The sequence below is a fragment of the Ambystoma mexicanum genome, chromosome 12 (assembly GCF_040938575.1).
Source record: "Ambystoma mexicanum isolate Mex_15411 chromosome 12, UKY_AmexF1_1, whole genome shotgun sequence".
Lineage (NCBI taxonomy): Eukaryota > Metazoa > Chordata > Amphibia > Caudata > Ambystomatidae > Ambystoma > Ambystoma mexicanum.
Window position 1 is genome coordinate 375,543,525 of NC_090936.1, and position 20,408 is coordinate 375,563,932.

The 20,408-nt window shown below is 46.3% G+C and overlaps 1 protein-coding gene across 3 annotated transcripts in view; it reads left to right on the plus strand.

Annotated features, from left to right (window-relative positions):
- Positions 1–20,408, plus strand: part of TULP3 (TUB like protein 3) — a 1,058,170-nt gene that overhangs the window by 631,707 nt on the left and 406,055 nt on the right. For all 3 annotated transcript variants that reach the window (XM_069628512.1, XM_069628513.1, XM_069628514.1), the window contains one exon: positions 4,623–4,750. In XM_069628512.1, coding sequence (XP_069484613.1) covers positions 4,623–4,750 — 128 coding nt within the window. The remainder of the gene's footprint in view (positions 1–4,622; positions 4,751–20,408) is intronic.

Below are 20,408 nucleotides of genomic sequence, written 5' to 3' on the forward strand. Positions count from 1 at the left end.
CCCTACCTGGACGATTGGTTGATCAGGCGGAGCTCTCCCGAGCGAGTCCTGGATCATCTGTCCGTCACCTGCCACTCCCTCCACAGGCTGGGCTTCTCCCTCAATTTAAAGAAGTCCCATTTGACGCCAACGCAGAGGCTCCAGTACATCGGAGCAGTGCTCGACACTTCCCTGGGGCAGTGTTTTCCTCCCCAGGGGAGGGCTCTTCACATTCAGCAGATGGTGCACAAGTTTCAGCATGCCCAGACGCTCCCAGCGTTCGAGTTCTTGAGGTTGCTCGGCCTCATGGCATCCTGCATTCTTCTGGTGCCAGAGGCTCGCCTGCGCATGAGATCTTTGCAGTGGGCACTCAAGATGCAATGGTCGCAGTCCTCCGGCAGGATGTCGGACCCGATTCAGGTGCCGCCCTCGGTCGCCCAGGACCTTCAGTGGTGGGCCGTCGAAGGCAACTTGATGAAGGGGGCTCCATTTTGGCTTCCCTGGCCGGAGGTGACGATCGTGACGGATGCATCCCTCACGGGATGGGGAGCTCATGCCAACGAGCTGACAGTCAGCGGTCGTTGGTCTCCGTCAGAGTCCAGACTCCATATCAATCTGTTGGAGCTGAGGGCCGTCAGGCTAGCCCTGAAGGCTTTTCTGCCGACTGTGCGAGGAAGGAATGTCCTGATCCTGACGGACAACACGGTGGCCATGCACTACCTCAACAAAAAGGGGGGGGGCAGGGTCACTTCCTCTGTGCAGGGAGGCGATGCAGCTCGAGTTCTGGGCCATCCAGCAGGAAGTTTCGGTCTCGGCAGTTCATCTGGCCGGAGTCGAAAACGTGACGGCGGACGCTCTGAGCAGGCAGAGCGCGATCTCTCACGAGTGGGAGTTGGCTCAGGAGATTCTCCTGGAGATCTTCGCCCTTTGGGGGACCCCTCAAGTGGATCTCTTCGCCTCCAGTGTCAACCGGAAGTGCGGGAGGTTCTGCTTGCGGGAATTTCCTCCAAGAGGAGCCTTTGGAGACGCGTTCGTGGTGGATTGGTCGTTCCCGCTGCTGTACGCGTTTCCTCCAGTCCCCGTCATCCCGCAAGTGCTGCGGAGGTTGCGGAAGTTCGGTTCCCGGTTGATCCTCATTGCTCCGGCGTGGGCTCGGAGGACGTGGTACCCGGACCTTCTCGACTTGTCCATCTGCCCTCCACGTCGTCTTCCCTACCGAGACGATCTGCTCTCACGGGAGGGGGGTCTGGTTCTCCATCCAGAGGTCAGATCCCTCAACCTTCACGCTTGGCTTCTGAAAGGTTGAGGTATAGGGATTGGGACCTCCCTGAAGACGTGATGGAGGTGTTGCTTTCGTCCCGAAGGCCAGCAACTAAGTCTCTGTACCGTTGCCGTTGGCGTAAGTTCTGCGACTGGTGCAGAGTTCGGAATGTGGATCCTTTTGCATGTGACATCCCCATGGTTCTGTCCTTTTTGCTTTCTTTGGCCCACAGGGGCTTGCAAGTGGGTACCATTAAAGGTTACCTGGCGGCGCTGTCCATCTTTAAGCGCTCGTCTGAGTGTTCTTACTTTAAGATCCCTTTAATTTCACAGTTTCTGAAAGGGCTCACTAATGTGTTCCCTCCGTCACCTTTCCTGGTGCCCGGTTGGGATTTAAACCTTGTTCTTAGGTTTCTTATGGGTGCTCCGTTTGAGCCTTTACATTCTTGCCCTTTGAGGCTGTTAACTCTGAAAACTGTGTTTTTAGTTGCGATTACTTCCGCTCGCAGAGTGAGTGAGTTACAGGCACTTTCAGTTAAGCCACCCTTCACTGTTTTCCACAAGGACAGGGTTGTCCTTCGTGTTCGTCCTTCTTTTCTTCCGAAGGTAGTGACGGAATTTCATTTAGCCCAGAAGGTTGTTCTTCCGGCATTCTATCCTCCTCCGCATCCTGGTAAGGAAGAGGAGAGGCTCCATAGGCTTGATCCTAGGAGAGCTTTAAGCTTTTATGTTTCACGCATGTCCCGGGTCAGAGTGGACGATCAACTCTTTATTGGTTACGCTGGTAAGCGTTTGGGGCAAGCTGTGACGAAACAGACTTTGTCCCGCTGGATTATTTTGGCCATCTCGGAGTGTTACCGCTTGGCGGGTAAGGACCCACCGGCTGGCTTGCGGGCCCATTCTACCAGGGGTATGGCTGCATCTACTGCCCTGCAGAGGGGTGTTCCTATTCGCAACATCTGTGATGCAGCCACCTGGGCTTCAGTACATACTTTTGTACGGCATTATTCCCTCGATTCCATCAGAGGGCAGGATCTGGCCTTTGGCAAGGCGGTCCTTTGCTCTGCTATTTGATTGGCTATTCTAAATTTGTTAAATTCTTTCCCTCCTCCTTGCTCTGGTACTGCTTTGGGAGTCTGTCATAGATATGGAATACGTCGGAGGACCCAATCCCCTCGAAGAACAAGTTACTTTCTTACCTGGTAACGTTCTTTCGATGGGATGGTCCGACGACGTATTCCATATCGCTCCCGCCCTGCCTTCCCCGCTGCAGAATTTCTTTTGCAATTGCAGCTTACGTTCCGCAAGGCTTTGTCTCTGACTGGCAGTTGACTTAGGTCACACGTTCTGGGGGAAAAAACTACAACTGAGGCTACAGGCGTCGTGCGTCCTACTTATCACATCGGATGACCTCGGACGTCGGAGGAGGTCCTCGACGTCGGCGTATCGACGCAGGACGCAGACGCCGGAAAAGTTTCCGAAGCAGCACAGCTGTGGTGATTACCTGTCATAGATATGGAATACGTCGTCGGACCATCCCATCGAAAGAACGTTACCAGGTAAGAAAGTAACTTGTTCTTCTATGCGGACACCTGGACTCGGCAGCCCACTTTTCCACAGAGACCATCAAATGGATAGAATCATTCCTGAGCGACAGAACCATGAGGGTCTTCTCCCCATCAGCACCAGCGGACCCTATTCCCATCAGGTGCGGTGTCCCCCAGGGCTCTTGTGTCTCCCCTACATTATATAATATATTCACCAAGCCCCTGTTTGATGATTTGGACCTTCTGGGTATCACCTACACTAACTGTGCAGATGATACTCCGATTCTCTTCCCACTTTCCGGGGATTACGACAAGGATTTGGCGTTGGTGAATAGAGTATCTCATCCAGGCATGGGTGGCTACCTGCAGTCTATGCCTGAATGATAAGACTGAGCTCCTTATCTTGGGTTCCCACTCCAACCTAAATAAATTAGGCCAGGAATACTCATCCTTCACTATTGACGGGAACATCATCAAGGTAGCCAAGGAGGTAAAGACCTTCGGCTTCTACCTTGACTCTACCCTCCCCTTCGACAAACAGGTTTAATCAATGGCCTCGGCCACCGCCTACACCTGTAAGATCATTAGGACAGGCAAACCCTTTTTGTCGAATGACAATTGCATGATCTTAGCCAGAGCCTTGATACTTTGTAGGCTAGATTATTGCAACGCCCTTTACATTGGCACCAATAAATCAATTATTCAGAGGAGACAAATCCTCCAAAATAACGCCCTAAGAGCTGCACTTGGTTTGACCAGAAGATCACATATCTCAGTGACTACCCACCAAAATAACTGGCTCTCGACCCCAAACAAAATTCTCCTAAAAACTGCTTCCCTCACCCATGAAGCACTCAACAATGCTCCCCTCAGCTATCTCATGGATAGATTCCACAGGAGAGCATCTATCAGACCTTTGAGACTTAGCAACAGGAACTGCCTCACCACTCCCAGATTCAGACTCGCTAAGGTAGGTGGCAATAGCTTTCCTGTGAAAGCTGCCAAACTCTGGAACTCTCTGCCACATCCACTCAGGGAAGATCAACCATACTTGAATTTTAGAGGCAACTACATCAACTTGCTCAAATCTACCGACCTGTAAGCCTTGCTACCTACTCAGTATTTGTTTGTATATTCAATCAAATATCCTTAACTTATAGTCTGCTGTATATAGATTTCTCTGTGTATAATCTGATCATTTGCCGTACTCTTGCCTATATCCTGTAAAAGTGATTAATTTGTACATATGTTGCATCCATGCCTATGTTTTGTAACAGATAATTTAAGCTTTGCATCTGTCCTAATCTGCTGCGCCCTGATACCCCTGGTTCTGGTGCGCATTAAAAATGAATAAAGAAATAAACAGCCTTTCATTTGTTTTGATATCTTAACAGAATCAATAAAATGGAGGAACATTGCTCGTATAAGCCACAAGAGTCAATTGAGTTTGTAGTGTATACATGGTCATACAACTTCAGTGCCCCCCACACACGCTCTGATTCACTTTACTTGGGGCTTTGAATTATCATGAGGACTAAATGAGTAACTCCTTTGTGACTGCCCGTTTATTGAAAGGTTCTACTAGAAAGACTCATGACAATCCAGTAGAACACATTAGGCCCACCAGGCACCACACATCCTCTGCATTGTATCGGAAATGCATCAAATATATTACTTATTAATGTTCAACCTTTTACTCTACCATTTGAAATGCTGTATCCAGGCATGTATGGATTAAGAGTGTGTGAATGAATGAGCATGAAAGACAAAAATGTCTGAAAGGAAAAGACTAGAACCCCTTTTAAATATTTTGGTGGTGGTTTTTATTGTTGATAGGTATTTCAGGCAGTTTGAACTTTGATGAGGAGGACACAGAGGAGGAAGAAGAGAATGAAAACCTTACTCGCTCACCCCAATCTGAAACGATACGGCCTTCTTCTGCTTCCAGCAAGAAATCTGCAACGGTGAGTCTTTGGCCTTAGTCCTGTGCAGTGCTCAATACATTGACAAACTTTCTCAACAGGTCATTCAAAATTAAGCGGTGATTTGAAATGGCAACCTTTTTTAGGACCATAAAGAATAGTTCATACTTTTGAAATGTTTATCCATGTTGCACAAATATCTTTGAGATCTTGCTTTTTCTTCAACCTTTGTTCCATTTCAGCTTCTGTCTTAAGGAAATGGGAGCATTTTATAACTCCTCCGCTATTGTTTCCAGTGGAAGCCCCTCCCCAATGCATATCTGTCAGTGACTTTGATATCTTGGTTGTTTTTGGGTAGAAGGATGCCTTTTTAGCCTCACTCACTTGCTCAACTCCTAAAATCTGGTGGTATTTGCCAGTCCCTATTGAATTTTTCAGTGAACAGTGTTTAATGATTTATTTACCTGTGCACTGCAGTGTGCACCTTTTTACTGCGGTTATGCCATTTGTATTACCATGAACTCAAAATGGCTGCTCCTCTAGGTACAAATCCTGTTTTCTCATCTGCTTTTTAGCTGTCCTCCTGTCCTCTAATGCCATCTCAGGTATTCCATATCTGGTAATGCACTTTCACAGGTTCCAGCCTTGGATTCCTGGTCATTGCTTTGAGTGCCTGGAACATGCTGAACCTGTGAGATAAACTTTCTAGTCCCAATCCACTTTTTAGGCAGGTGATGTCTGTTGTTAGACCGATGGCTTTCCGTGATTGGAAACAGCACCAACCTGTTTGGCTGGTGCAGCACCTAGCCTAGATTTTGTATGCGGGCCTTGAGCCAATATGGATGTCAACCCCTGGACACAATCAAGATTCTGAAGACAGAACATTGCTAAATAGAAGAGCTGAAGAACTGCTGCTGTGTGAACAAGGTTTAGCAAAGTCAGCCATTGGAACCCTCTGGACCTTATTCAGTAACCAAGGAAGACCTTGTGACGAGATCAGTAACCTGACCTTATCAGAAGGGGATAGAAACCCCTCTCAGCCTGGGGTCTGACCCCACCCAGGCCGGGAAGACTGGCCCAGATTGACCAGGATCCAAAAAACTATCGCAGGGGCCTAGGGGCATAGGAGAGTCCACAGGAAATGGGAAGTTGCGGGTTGTTCATGTGAGGCCAGAGGTTGCAGAGGTAGCTGATAAAGAGGCAAGCTGGAGGAAGGATGGTAGACTATAGTGTGGTGTTTGGAAAAGGTGAGGTATTGGTTGGTGAGAGCAAGTCGTGCCGATTGTGCCTGTAAGAGTAGTGAGGGAGCTTATTAGAGGGTGTGTAGGGAGGGATGTGAAGTGGTTGTGAGAGTGGAAGGTGTTATTAGGAGCGGTGGTACCAATTGTATGGAGAAGAGTAGTAGCATTGAAGGGTGGAGGCAGCTAGTGGGAACCATACGGGGAACAGAGGAGGATGATGCAGGAAGTAGGCGTGAAGGTGGATGGAGTTAGAAGTAGGAGAGTAAAGAGAGGAGAGTATTAGATGGAGACAGAGACGAACATCAGGATGCAAGAGGAAGAAGATAGTGGGGCCGTATCTGAAGGCACATCCTCAAATCTTCTGTTATCTACTAATAAAGTGATAGTGTAGGGTTCATCTAGGAAGTCCATGAAGAAGTCTAGACCGAGAAGCTAGTCTAGAAAACAGAGAGTAGAGGGCGGCGATATTCTGTATATACTAGCCTGGTTACGAGAGATGCCTGGGTTGGGGTTCAAAATGGTATTTCTAGGTGAGTGAGGGAGAGACGGCCGTAGCCCACTGTTTAAATAACCAGTAAAAGCCCTTCAAACATCTGTGGGAGTTAAAGTAGTCTGAGCCATCTGTGACCAGATTAATCAGTGCCCACCCTCTCCTCAGACTAGTGGGCCTAACCATCGATGGACATCAGAAATATCCCTGAAGCATCTCTGGGGCTGAGAATCCACTGAAGAGCCATCATTGCTGCACTGTACCCCATCTCGCTTAGAAGCTTGACAATTGACAGATTCTTGACTTGTGGTTTCTTTTAGAAATTTGGTACTTCACTTATATGGTCTGAGTAGGGGTTCTTGCGCAGTTTTCCTTTGCTATACCATTTTCCATTCCCTCACTTAAAACAGTTATTGCTTTACATTAGTGTTTATAATTATGTATAATTGTAAAGTATTGTGTAGTCCCCTTTTTGTAGCTACCCATTTTGTACATGTTTGGTTAATTGTGTGTGCAGTTTATAGAATCTTTGCTATTTACCAGCATGTGTTTTGGCTTAATAAGTATACCTCATGTATTTGTGTGGACCTGTAATACTTGATTGTGTTGTTAATTGTACCTACATACCAAATGCGTTGCTGCTCAGCCTACACTACCAAGAGTTTGGTTAGACCAGGTGTGAAAGACCCTTGCTTATCCACTAGGTTGGGGATCTTGGAACTACACACACCAGTAGTGCTACGGAAAATACCCTCTAACAATAATCAAGACAAGGCATTGGTTTGTTACTTTCATCTTCATTTCACATTTTTGTTCTCTTTAGCATTTCCTGAAAACAAATATCCTTACTAATTATGGCCATTTGAATTTTGAGAGATTTACTAACCGATTTAAATTGATGGCTTACGTGAATGTTTACTCTTCCCTTTGGACCTGTCATCATTATAATTTGTGAACAGTTTTGTTCTGGCATAGCAACAGAATTGCTCAATCTTAAACCTAAGGGTTGATTAGCTAATTGTGCAAACTGCTCTTAAGTCACTTATTCCTTAGTGTATATCCCTGTATGTCCATTGTTCAGATTGTGGAATCGGTTGTTGGGCTGTAACTGAAGCAAAATAGCTATGCTGTCCATGGTTGTTCAATAATTCTCTCTAGCAACAGTGTAAGAAGCTTGTGCTCTCATTCTGAGTGTTCGTTTGAAAGGTTTAAGACCCAGTTGCCAAGTCTTCTGTAGCATAGGAAACTAAGCTTGCTGGAGACTGGTTTGGGGCACAAACAGTGGTACATGGCAACTTGGCTGTATAAATCATTTAACAGGCGTTCAGGATGGAGTTCTAAACCAAAAAATACTTAATATAATTCATCAACCAAGAAATACATACTTTACAGAATAGAGCAATAGACAAACATTAAAAGGAAAGTTATGACTAAGCATGGATCATGGAGAACATCTAGGATGCACATGCAAACGTTTGCCAGTTCCTTGTGATGGTTCATTTCATAGACCAAATGTGCTTTTCTGAAAATGTTTTGTTCATTCAATGATTCATTTTCTATTACAGGTTATGGTTAAAGGACAAATGGTTAACCTGTTTTGTAGTCTTGATCCCCGATCCAAAAGCAAAGCCATCTAGGGGCTGTCTGTGACTATTAAACCCATCGTTGTAGACTATCTACTCCTATGCGAAGACTAGTACATTTACCCATCTTTCCCATGGGCACATATATTACCACTCTGTCTTGCCGACAGGAAGGGGACTCGGTCGCCTATTGCACCCATGCTTCCCAGGCATAGTACTCTTTCCTTAGTTATTGTTTAAATAGAATGGTGCTTTCATGCTTGAACCAGCCTGTACGAAACGATAATAGGGCAATGTCCAAAAAAAGAAATCCCAAGCCAGTCTGCGCTGATTTTGTTTTCACGTTTTGGGATGTCAGTATAGGCTGTTTGACAATATGCACTGGTAGTGCAGATGGTATTTTGACCGATATTGCTGGTTCAGTCTGTTAAAAATGCTCCACCAAAAATGACTCGAAAGGTTTATTGAAACAAGGCATGCTGCTCTTGTTAATGTTCTGTGGGCCATGAAGGAAACCGGTATGGTTAAATAAATGGCAAGATAGCCATTTCCCTGCTGGAGGCCTGTAATGAATCCTGTGAAATCACTAAAAACCCAGTGTTTACCTCCTCTCATGTGGCCTGGGGAACACAGCTGCTACCTGACCCTGAGGGTGGTATTATGAGGGAGGATTACATGGAGGATTACATGGGGGTAGGGGTGGGTAATTGTTAACTCATTAACATGTGATTCCTCAATTTTCCCTGAAACGCTGATGGCATATTTTGAAGTGAAGCAAAGTAATGTCTTCTAATTTTCATGGGACATCTGTCTCTAAGGATTTTCAGTTCAACAATCAATCAAAGCAAAATGGCATTGAAAGCTATAAAACTGTTATGGACTTCAAGACCCATAATGCTTATGGGACTGAGACGAATAAGAGGAGCAAAGAGCAAATGATTACGAGTACTGCAAAGGAAACCATGCGGTCTAGTGGTTTCAATCATAGTTAAAGAAGCTGGACCTTTACATTTAGAAATCACCTGTATGCTAAGGAACTGGTAGAACCACAGAAGCCAGTGATGTGAAGAATGCCAGAGACGCAGGTGAAGCAGAAGTGGCCATGGCCGACACTGGAAGAGGAGTTGTGAGGTGCCGGAGCATGTATGAAGTGTGACCGTGAAGAGCAGAAGCAGGGAGAGAAGCCCAGCTGGTAGGGAGAGCTATCGCCAAGCCACCAAGAGCTGCATCAGTTTACTGAATCACCGGGAAATCTAAAGAAGACTGGTGAGCTCCTGGGAAGAGCCGGGTAGACCAAGGCAGCCATGGAAGAGCTGTCAAAGGTGATGATAATACTTTATAAAGTCATCTGGAAAATTACATAGAAATAAGATGCATCTAATTTATTACTCCATTGATCCAAACTAAAATACGATAGTTAATCATCATTATCCATATCTACCTGACACACATTTTCTTTATTACACACAAAACGTTGAGCCTTAAGGCTCTTGACATGGTGTAAAATTAACATGATCTGGAATAGTGAACGTAGCAGTAATCAATATCAAGTGCAACTCAAATGCATCTAAGTAGTTGACAGTAGGTGTTTTCTCAACCAGGCTTGATTGTATATACTTGGCCACAAAATGGGCTACTACCACATTGCAGGAATTTCTAACGAAACGGTTGGTCTCCCTTAAAGTACAGACATCGTGCAGTAAAAGTAGTGGTTTAAGGTATTTAATCCTGAAGTCTTTCAGCACAGATGAACAAAAAGTGCTTAATGTCTTCTCTTATTGCACCACATAATAAACAATTGCTACGGAACGAGTTTTTCTACTTGGCCGTATGTGCCCGTACCCTCAAATAACCAGTTCTAAACTCAATACATAGGACCCGGGGCATAGTTCTGAGCAATTGTGTCCAGGTAGGGTTCATACCGAAGTGTATGTTTAAAGAGCAAGTATTAAATGTACCGAGACAAAGCCAAAAATGCTCCTTCCATTCTGTTGGACTTCATGAATGCCCAAGCCTTTTTCCTCTCTAGTTTTGTAGATTTATTAATCCGACTTGGAGTGAACCAATAGCAAGAGAGATCTAGAGGTGTTAAGCATTTAACATGGGCAAGCCACAGGACTGGCCGCCCACCTTCCATATTCATTACATGCATGAAAGCTTCTTGAAATCTACCTAAAGCAAATATAGATTTACTGTCCACGGCCGCATTGGGAATCATCCTCTATTCCGTCCCTCTAAAGATGCAAACTTTTGTTTTCACAGATGTCTAGTCCCAGCAATCCACCCATTTGGAGGGAGGCAAGAGATTAACACTTGACTTGCCTCATGGCCAGCTATTGAGCTTCTTAACAATGCCAGACAGGTAATTCCGACCCCAACACCTACTAGTTTATTCAAAGCACAGTCAGGGCCACTAAGCTAGCAAGCACAGACCCCCAGAGCCATCCATATCTCGCAACTGCAACAACTGGCATAACCAATTCACTGGAAACCAGGTCAGCCACGACCAACCCATGCACCCCTGCGGGGCAATAATCCAACCGCAGGGTAACCCAACCTGACATCACTGCATCACTGGTGACAAACTCCACAAATGTGGACCACTGCCCAACCTGCTAAAATCCCATCACCCAGGACCATATACAAACACAAATAATTGCAAACCCTGCTGCACAAGAGGCACAGGTCCATCCATTTAAATATGCACAATGAACCTAGGCACAATGATGGTAACCGCCACTAGGTCTTAATGTAACCACTACTGGTTACATATGCTAGCTCGAATCTAAACCCAACTCTCATGCTCAACGTTTGATTCTTTCCCACTCTCTTCCACAGACGTAATATTTTCAAATGTATTCTCGCCAACTCTGACTCACCATGAATGTTGGAAACAAGTATGATGAGTATGTTGTACTTACTATAATGGTTCAAGTATAGCGAAGTAGACAAACTGGGTCAAACACAGCAACATTCTTTAATAGACATTGCTGTCATCATTACAAACCTATAGCACAAGCCTAGAGAACGCATTTGATTGGCGAAACATAAATACATGTGCGCCAAAGGTTATTGTTGGCTCATGCACATCAACTGTATGTAACGTATATATGAATGTCACATACTTGAATGTCGGTTTACATGGGGTATGATGTAATATTCCTGGTAGATTATTAATTAAACAAGACATTGATAACACACAATCAAAGGTGTAACTAATTCTTTTAGCTAATACAAGGCACTGAGCACACAACTGTGGGGAGACTAACTTTCTTGTATAATGCCTCACAAGTGTCCTGACTGCTATAATTTTGCACGTTTTACACCAATCACTCCCTATCAAATGGCCTCCAAAGATAAGCGTACAAATCAGATGTCTACCCTCCTGTTCTGCTATAAACACTCGCATCACTTCCATTACAGTTCTTCTAACCGAGAGGCCACCTTTATGTATAGCCTGGCCAGTGTCCTTTCTCCTCTTGAACAGAGAATCCCTACCGCCACACAAGTAACTGTTGATTCCGACCTGTATTCCACATTAGTTTTCTGCCTCTATACCACTTACTGCCCCCATCCACCTTACACAGCCACACGCAGCGAGGCCAACATTCCTGGGAGAATGGTGCTTTACAAGACCACTTGCATTACTGTATAACTGGAACATTTATTTTTCTGTTAAAAATGTAAACCAAGATTTTCGTAGTTATTTCTTATTACTTATGGAATAGAAATTACATCACCAACTTTAACATGAACCATAAATACCCCATTAATCCATTCACATAAATGGTTTGGTTTTAGAAACCACTTGTGTAATGCTTATAAATACATGTTCTTTTCTCACCATTTGTTTCCTTTCTCTTGTCCTCAAAGTTCCAATTAAAGCATGCAAGACCCCCAGCCCAGACGTTTACGCAGAGCTGGCTCTAGTTTCAAGTATTTGTAACATGACAGAAAAGAGAAGGCTTTTACTCCCTCTCTTTAGATCATCGTGCTAGCAGCTGTCAACATATTTTGAAAAAAAAACAAAATGAAGAAGCCTGTCATTTTACAACCACTGCCATAAGACTGAAGGACGGGTATTTTCTTTTTCTCCACTTTCAGGATGATTGATGATCTGATTGTTTGCATCAAACCAGATCACGGAACATTTAAGTGGGTTATTATAGATCAGAACAAATTAATTTAGGTTTGTTTCTTTTGTGATCTATGCCCTTTTTGTAAACACACCAAGGGAAAGAAATAAATTAGTGAGTGTGTTCACACTAAATTGGAGCACTGTGAATGAGACATTGTTAGCTGTAGTTCTCTAGCATTGGATCTTGCATGGATTCACATGCTAATGAATATTCCCCATCGGGCTGGAAATCCTCAGTAATATTAAGCTTAAAAAACTGTGTGTCACTTATATAGCCCATTGATGTCACTTTAAGTCATACTGCCCCAACCAATGATGCTAGTCGTCCTGGACTCCACCCCTGATGACCATCCTCAGATTTGTACCACACGTTTGTGTTGGGAGTCCTCGTTATTCACTCCTTAAATTTTTGACTTTTTGTACTATTTTTTTATTTAAAATGTTGTGATTGTTTCTTTTTCTTCCGTCACCGAAGTGTCTGCCGGTAGCGGGGACCTGTTGCTGTTGTAGTTCTGGACCATTGAGCGATCTTCTAACTGTGGAGAATTTCTGCATGATACCTTATCCTAGTGACGATGGCGGTTGCCACCAAGAAGAGTTTAGGCCCTGCGTCAAGTGTGGCCTAAAGAACGTTTTTGTAGACGATCGCGATACTAAGTGCATGTATTGCCTCCATCCGGACCAGGAAGTGGACTGCTGCTCCATCTGCAAAGATTGCCCCTCGAAAACTAGGAAGGACCGCCACCAACGTTGGTCCACGTGGCTGGAGGAAGGTGACGGGGCCTCTGACTGTGCCTTGGTCCGCAGTCATGCCTCGCCCAGGGTCGGCATTCCTGAGCAGAAAAGTCCATCTGCAAAGAGGTTGAGATCTCAAGGGGATGCTTCCTGGGGTAGAAACCTAAGCAGGGTCCTGGATATACATTGCACAGTTAGATTGCTCCGCTCTCCTTCCCCCGCCCCCAGTCAATGGCTATGACTGCTACGATGGCTGCCAAGGCTCACCTAGATAATTGGTCTCGTCGGCTGCTCTGTCCACGACTAAGGGCTCATCGGCAGCTCTGTCCTACAAAACGGCACAATTTACACAGACGGCCACAGGTGTCTCTGCTAAGTTGTCTTCTGTGAAGAAGCACTCGTCGGCGACGGCCACCCAGTCAATGAGTCGCTTGTCCACAAGTCACAAGCAGTTGTTCGTCAATGCCATCTTCGGCGACTGCCCTGTCAGTGAACCAGAAGTCTGAAGCTACCACATCGACGGCAGCATCGTCCACGAGCCAATCATAAGCAACAATTTTCTTTATAGTGGCATTGCCACCGAGGCCGGCATCAACACCATTGCCGATTGGTTTTTCCAACTAGATTGGTGGCTCCTTTACCACGACCCATGAAGGATAAGCTGTGGTTCACCATGGTGCCTATGGCCACTTCGGCACTGCCTGTCCAAATGCTACAGGAGGGGATAGCATGATGGAGGATGAGCCTTTGTAGCCTTTATTATCAGAGCAAGTCGAGGTAGAAGAGGCAGGTTACCCCATTCTACCAGCGCCTCACCAGCAAGTAGGCCTGCTGTCCGTGAATGGCTACTTCGGCCCAGTGCCACCTGCACCCAGGGATTTGTTGCAGGACATTGAACCACTTTGAAGTCTGTTGTAACTGAGCTACAACAGCGGCAACACCACCCCGCCGGGTCAGCACCACTGGAATTCTTGCATCCAGTGGCTACTTTTGCGGACACGGATACTGGTCCGGACACACGCACATCCGAAGGTACCCATACAATTGATGAGTATGATGACTTGTTTCCGGTGGATGGAGAGCATCCTGATACCCATCTACCCTCCACGTGTTCACCTCTGGATGAAATAGGTTCCTTTGAGCCGTTGATGCGTGCTTTGAAGCTCTCAACCTCGTTCCGAAAGAGCGAAAGAAAGGAGGGCTTCCTATTGAAGAGGAGGGAAGCATCCAGGAAATCAGTGACAGCTTTACCTCTGCTCAATGGCATCTGGGAGGATGGCCTCATGGTGATGCAGAACCTGAAAAAAGACTGCTTTCACAAGTTCCTGAGAGCGCTCCCATGTGTCTTCGCTCAAAGCCATCCACTTACTCTTGGGTTTTGGCTACAGCCAGAAATCGATTGGCTAACCCTTCGTCTCAATCCTTGGTTCCCCCAGACAAGGATGGAGAGCAGCTGGGTGCTTTCGGAAAGAGGATAATTACCACTGTGGCTAGCACTATCAAAGCCATGAATTCCTTAGCCATTCTTTCGCATTTTGATGGGGGAATTGTGGTTTAAGATGGGACATCTTACAATTCTTGCCTGACAAAAGGGAGGAAGCTTTGGCTTTGCTGCATGAGGGTGAGATGGCCTCAGATCATGCAATCACTGTAGCACTGGATGTAGCTGGCATAGGTTCCTGCCAGATGGGAAATGGGTCTGTACTATGCCTTCAGGGGTGGTTGAAAGCCACTAATCTTTGGCCCTGACTTGTAGTCAAAGATCATATATGTGCCCTTAGACGGTGTCAACCCCTTTTGGGGGCGGGGGTGAGTCAACAAGCTACTTTGAGCAAGACGGACACAGCCTGCTCACTAAGCACTCACCAGCGGGAGACACAGCCCTTTAATTCTGGGTAGCGGAGACTCTCCAGATCCTATGAGACGTAACAACAACTGTCCTAATACCAAACTTCTCATTCCAGTTTCCAGGATCTGTACCAAGGAAGATCACAAGCATACAAGGGCCCTAAGAGGTGGCGCAGATCCACCACCTGCTTGCAAGCTCCAAAGTATGCCTGACCAGGATTAGTGCCTGGGCCCTCACTGGAGTACCGCAGTGGGAGGTTGGTTGTCTCCATTTTTCAACCAGTGGAGAAACATCACTACCAGCAAGTGGGTCCTGAGCATTGTGCAAATAGGGCACACCCTCGAATTTATGGACAAATACCCTTCCATTCCGCCCATACGCAAAAGAGAACTAAATCTGCTCCTCCTCCTGCAGGAGGTCCGGTCCCTGCTCAAAAAGAGGGCTATAGAACCTGTCCAACCACACCTCTGGGGCTCCAGAGTGTACTCCAGGTACTTCCTGGTCAGAAGAACGTCAGTGGGTTGAGACCTATTCTAGATCTCAGGAAGCTCAATAAGTTCCGTCAATCACAAACATTCTGTATGGTCATGATGCAGCAGGTTCACGAGCAAATAGAGCAAGGTAATTTTCTCTTAGCTGTAGATCTGGAAGATGCATACTTCTATATTCCCGTTCATTGGAAGCACAGATGTTTCCTTCGCTTCATAGTGCAGAGGAAGCACTACCAGTTCAAGGGTCTACCCTTCGGACTAAAGTCTGTTCCAAAGGTGTTCACCAAGTGCCTCGCTCCAGTGGCCGTCCATCTGTCACACAGGTATACGCATTTCCCCCCTATCTGGACGACACCAGATGCTCCAGCAGCATACCGAAGACTCATTCGATGTCTCTGGAATTCTCCATAAACTTTCCCAAGTCCTATCTATCGAGGTTTCAGAACACGCTCTTCCTGGGTTCTCGACTGGAAACCTTAAGTGTCTTGCTACTCCATAAGAGTACAGAATCAAATCCATGATCTCCAAGAGTCAACAGTTGTCTGCTCTCAAAGTAACAGCGGTTCGCTCGATCAAGTCTCTGCTAGGGATGATGTCCTCCTGCATCCCTCTGGTGCCTCACTGCAGACTGTGCATGAGGCCACTCCAAGAGTTCCTGGATGCCATATGGAAGCAAGTGTCAGACTTTTGGAATGACAAGATTGCACTCAATTCGCAGTTTCAGTGATCAATACAGTGGTGGAAGCATCTGCAGCACCTAACGCAGAGTGTCCCCTTTCATCCTCTGGATCATCAATCGACTGTCAAAACCGATTCCTCCCTGGAAAGGTGGGGGATGCACATAGGCAAACTCCATGCCAGAGGTCTCTGGTTACCAGAGGACAAGTTAATTCATATCAATGTGTTAGAGCTCCGGGTGGTGATCTGGGCTCTCCAGTCTTTTCAACCCCATCTACAGGGGAAGGTGGTCTGTATCTTTATGGACAACGTGACCATCATGTTCAACATCAGGAGATGGGGATGTCCGTTCTCACATCCTCTCCAAGGAAGCTCAACAATTGTGGCACTGGGCCATAACTCGAAGTTCCTGAGTCCTCTTAACCTGGGTGAGATCCACAACACCATCGCAGATTCCCTCAACTGGGAGTTGCGATCCTGCCACGAGTGGGAGCTCCATCAGGATTACATTCATAGACTATTCTCAAGATGGGCTAACCTCGGATTGATTTGTTCGCACAGCGGCCAACTTCAAGTGCAGCCATTTTCCCAGCAGGTTTCCTCAAGCCAGGAGTCTAGGGTACGGTTTCTCCATCCTTTGGGAGGGTCTGGTCCTTCATGCATTCCCTCCAATCCCTCTTCTACGAGTACTCTATGCACTCAAAACGGAGCCGGTGCAAGATGATTCTAATTGCCCCGGTGTGGCCAGGTCAAATCTGGTACCCCAACCTGCTGCATTGGTCAGTGGCACTGTCCAAGCGTCCTCCACTTCCAGAGCTACTATCCAGGGAAGGAGTCGTCATGCTTTGCGACCCAGTGTCCCCGAAATTGAGGTCCTGGCTCCTGCAGCCTTAGAATTCAGACACTTCCAGTTCCCATTGGAATGCTGTGAGATTCTGGCCAAGGCAAGAGCTCTGTCGACTCTTTCCTGCTACAAACATGAGTCAAAAAGGTTTTCCATATGGTGTCCATCTCAACAACCCAGCTCTTGCCGTTTCAAGGCTAACTAGATGCTGCTGTATCTTCTATCGTTGTCTAAAGCATGCCTAGCACACACTTCCATAAAGGTTCAGTTGGTGACTATCTCCTGTTACACTTGGGCAGTTGGCAAGTCTTCTCTTTGGTCGCTTAAACTTATAAAAGGACTTCCTCAAAGGCCTTTTCAGGACTTTTCCACCAGTTAAAGCGCCTGCTCCAGCTTGGGAACTCAATGTGGTTCTCTCCAAGTTAATGGGCCCTCCTTTTGAGTCTCTTTACAGGGCTCCTGGAAGACTGTGCTCTTGGTCGCTATTACTTCTACCAGACATGTTGGGGGAATTGCAGGCTCTCTTGCAAACTATCATATTTGTCGTTTTACCACTCCAGGATGGCACTGCGCACCCACCCTTCTTTCATGCCAAGTGTCCCATCAGAATTTAATCTCAACAAACTCATTAACCTATCAGTTTTCTTGGCTCTCCTACTTCTCCTGTGCAGAGGGTTTTGCATTCACTGGACGTTGCCCATGTATTATTGTGTTGCACGCACAAAATACTTTGCAAGACTTCACCGTGGTTTGTGGTCTTTGGATCTGTTGATAAAGGGAAGGCTCCATCAAAGGCTTCCATCTCCAGGTGGCTAACGGGCTGCATTTTACATTGTCACCGGCTTTAGAACAGACCTCTGCCAGGCAGGCCTATGGTGCATTCCACCAGAGTCGTTGCCGCAATGACTGTCTGTCTGGTGTTCCCCTGCTTGACATCTGCAGGGCTGCAACGTGGAGGTCGGTCCCCACCTTCGTAAGATTCTTCAACCTTGACAGGGATTCAGAGAGGAGTCTTGTGTCGGCAAGTGGTGCTTCGCAACCTTTTTGCTTGTGGTGAGTGTTGCTTATGTTGAGCTGTTCCTCCTCACATGGTTGCGTTTTAGTACTGCTGTATAATCCTATTCATAAGCAAGGGAATCCATGTAAGATCCAATGCTGGAGAAAGAACATATTACTTACCTATAACTCCTGCTGTTCTCCAGCATTGGTATCTTACATGGATTCACATGCAATCCTCCCTCATATCCCTCTATAGCTCTTCAGTACTTCCTACTGCCACGGCTGCATGCACTCTTAAATCTGAAGATGGCCTCGAGGGGTAGAGCTAGGAAGGATGAACGTCCTTGGTTGAGGCAGTATGATCCAAAGTGACAGCAATAGGCTATATGGGTGATAAGTAGTTTTTTAGGCTTTAAAGCAAAACTGATTTAATATTAGAGGATTCCCAGCCTGACCACAGGGAATATTCATAAGCATGTGAATATACGTAAGATACCAATGCTGGAGAACAGGAGTTAAAGGTAAGTAACTTGTTCCTTTTCTCTTTGGAACGTTTGTCAATCTTGATTGCTCTATCTACAGCCTACTCAATCTTTCGCAGGGAATTTTCTAGATTGATATTTTGAATAGATTGTGTCCTCCAACGGATTGCTCATCCTTTGATAGATGTCTTTCTATCTTCAGCTGCTTCGTAAAATGCATTTTGGCAGAGGGTGCTGTGCGTCGATAGTCGACTCGATGTCCCTCAAGGACTCCCATCTCTAAGTCGACGTCATCATCGGTATATATAGCACGCGCAGCGCCTGTTACCTTCAGTTCCGTTTTTCCACAATGGCTAACGCTTTGAGAAATCCGACGCGCTTCGGTATTCTGTGAAGAAAAACTTTGATATTCAAGTATGATGGCCTCACCTTCGACATCAACCCCGAAATCCAGGTTAAAATATGCCAGGACTGCAGCGCCAAGATGTCCCTCACAAATCATTGTGTGCGTCTGTGGTGCCTTGGCGTGGACCATAGGACGGCGGACTGTGAGTCCTGTCAGTTTATGACTGGTAAGGCTTTGATGGAGCATAAAGTGAAATTGACGGGTAGGCCCCCCTACTAAATGCCCATGGACGACTCCGTCGAAGAAAAGATCGTCCGACAAGTCGAGAGGTGACTCATCAAAGGAAGAGATCGAAAAAGCAGTCTTGCTCCAGGTGTAGATCACATCATTACTCGTCCTCTTCAAAGAAGGCAAAGAAAAGGCGCTATAGGTCACCTTCAACTTTATCAGATTCCTCTATGGAGAGAATAGCATGCCTGACCAAATCCTCCACTTCAGCCCAGTGGGAAGAATTCAGGCATGAAAACATTTTCCAGAAGGATGCCCCAACCCCTTTGAAAGAGAAAGAAAGAAGCCATGCTCCTGTCATGACCTCGAGCCCGGGACGTATGGCGGAGACGCCTCAAGAACCCCTGAGGTCTCAACACGAAAAATGGTCCACTCCATCAAGTTGAGGGTCAAGCCCTTTGATGGCTCCATCAAAACCAAAATCAATGAAGAAATCGTCAGCAACTTCAATGCAATAAGGGTCGCTGGTTGGTGTTGAGGCCGTCAGTGCCGTTGGTGTCGAAGCTTTCAACACCATCAGGGTCGAAGCCATCGACGCCTTTACCCACTCAAGTTGAAAAATCCTAAAGGCCATTGCCAAAAAAGGATTTTTTTCATGTCTTTATCCTCCATTCATGAGGAATACCAGCCTTTGGACCATGACACGCCACCATTTGGGTTGTAGTTTGGCACACCTAACACCCCAGAAAGCCTCATTTAAGGGCAGTCCAGATTAAAAGATTTATGACAATCTCCAATCTGCTAGTGGTGTGGATACATCACCAGAACTTGAGTTTGGCAAGCCAGAGCCGGAAGACCAGATGCTTCTTACAGGCAGCTTATGACCAGCTTCTGGGATGGGGCAGACCTACACCACCATTTGAGCAGGACAACCTGACAGATATTCTTGATAAAGATCCACAGAAGGATCCCATTCTCCAATTTCATATGGCACTTCAAAAAAGGGTTATGGCAAATTGGGAGGTTGCGGAATCAAGCCCAGGGTGAATAAAAACCTCAGCAAGAAGTACAGTCCCCCATTTAGCGACCCAAGCTATCTATCAAAGCATCCTGCACCGGAGAGCCTAGTAGTTCAGGCAGCGATGGCTACTTCCAAAAAGGCTGCTTATTCAGCCATCCCACCAGACAGTGATGAGCTTTTCAACGCTTGGACTAGGAAAGTAATTTCTGCTGGGATCATGGCTCCCAAGTCTGCAAACGCCACTTGCGCCTTGGCATTTATTCACCCTGTGGGACTGTATAGCTATGGCAGATGCCCATATTCCCTAAGTGGAAGAGAGACGGCTTCCTGAATATTGTAAGAGACGGTAAGGAGGCAATGTGTGAGTTTCTACAATCAGGACTGGGCTCTGCTGATAGTATCAGCATAGCCATGGCGGCAAGCACAGTAATACAGGTTTGCGTGGTTACGGAAATCAGGTTTTACACTGGACGTGCAATCCAGACTCCTTAACATGCCCTTTGATGGCACTCAGCTGTTTGGCAGCAAGGCTGACGAAAGCCTAGAGAAGCTGCAGACCTCGAAGGTACCAGCCA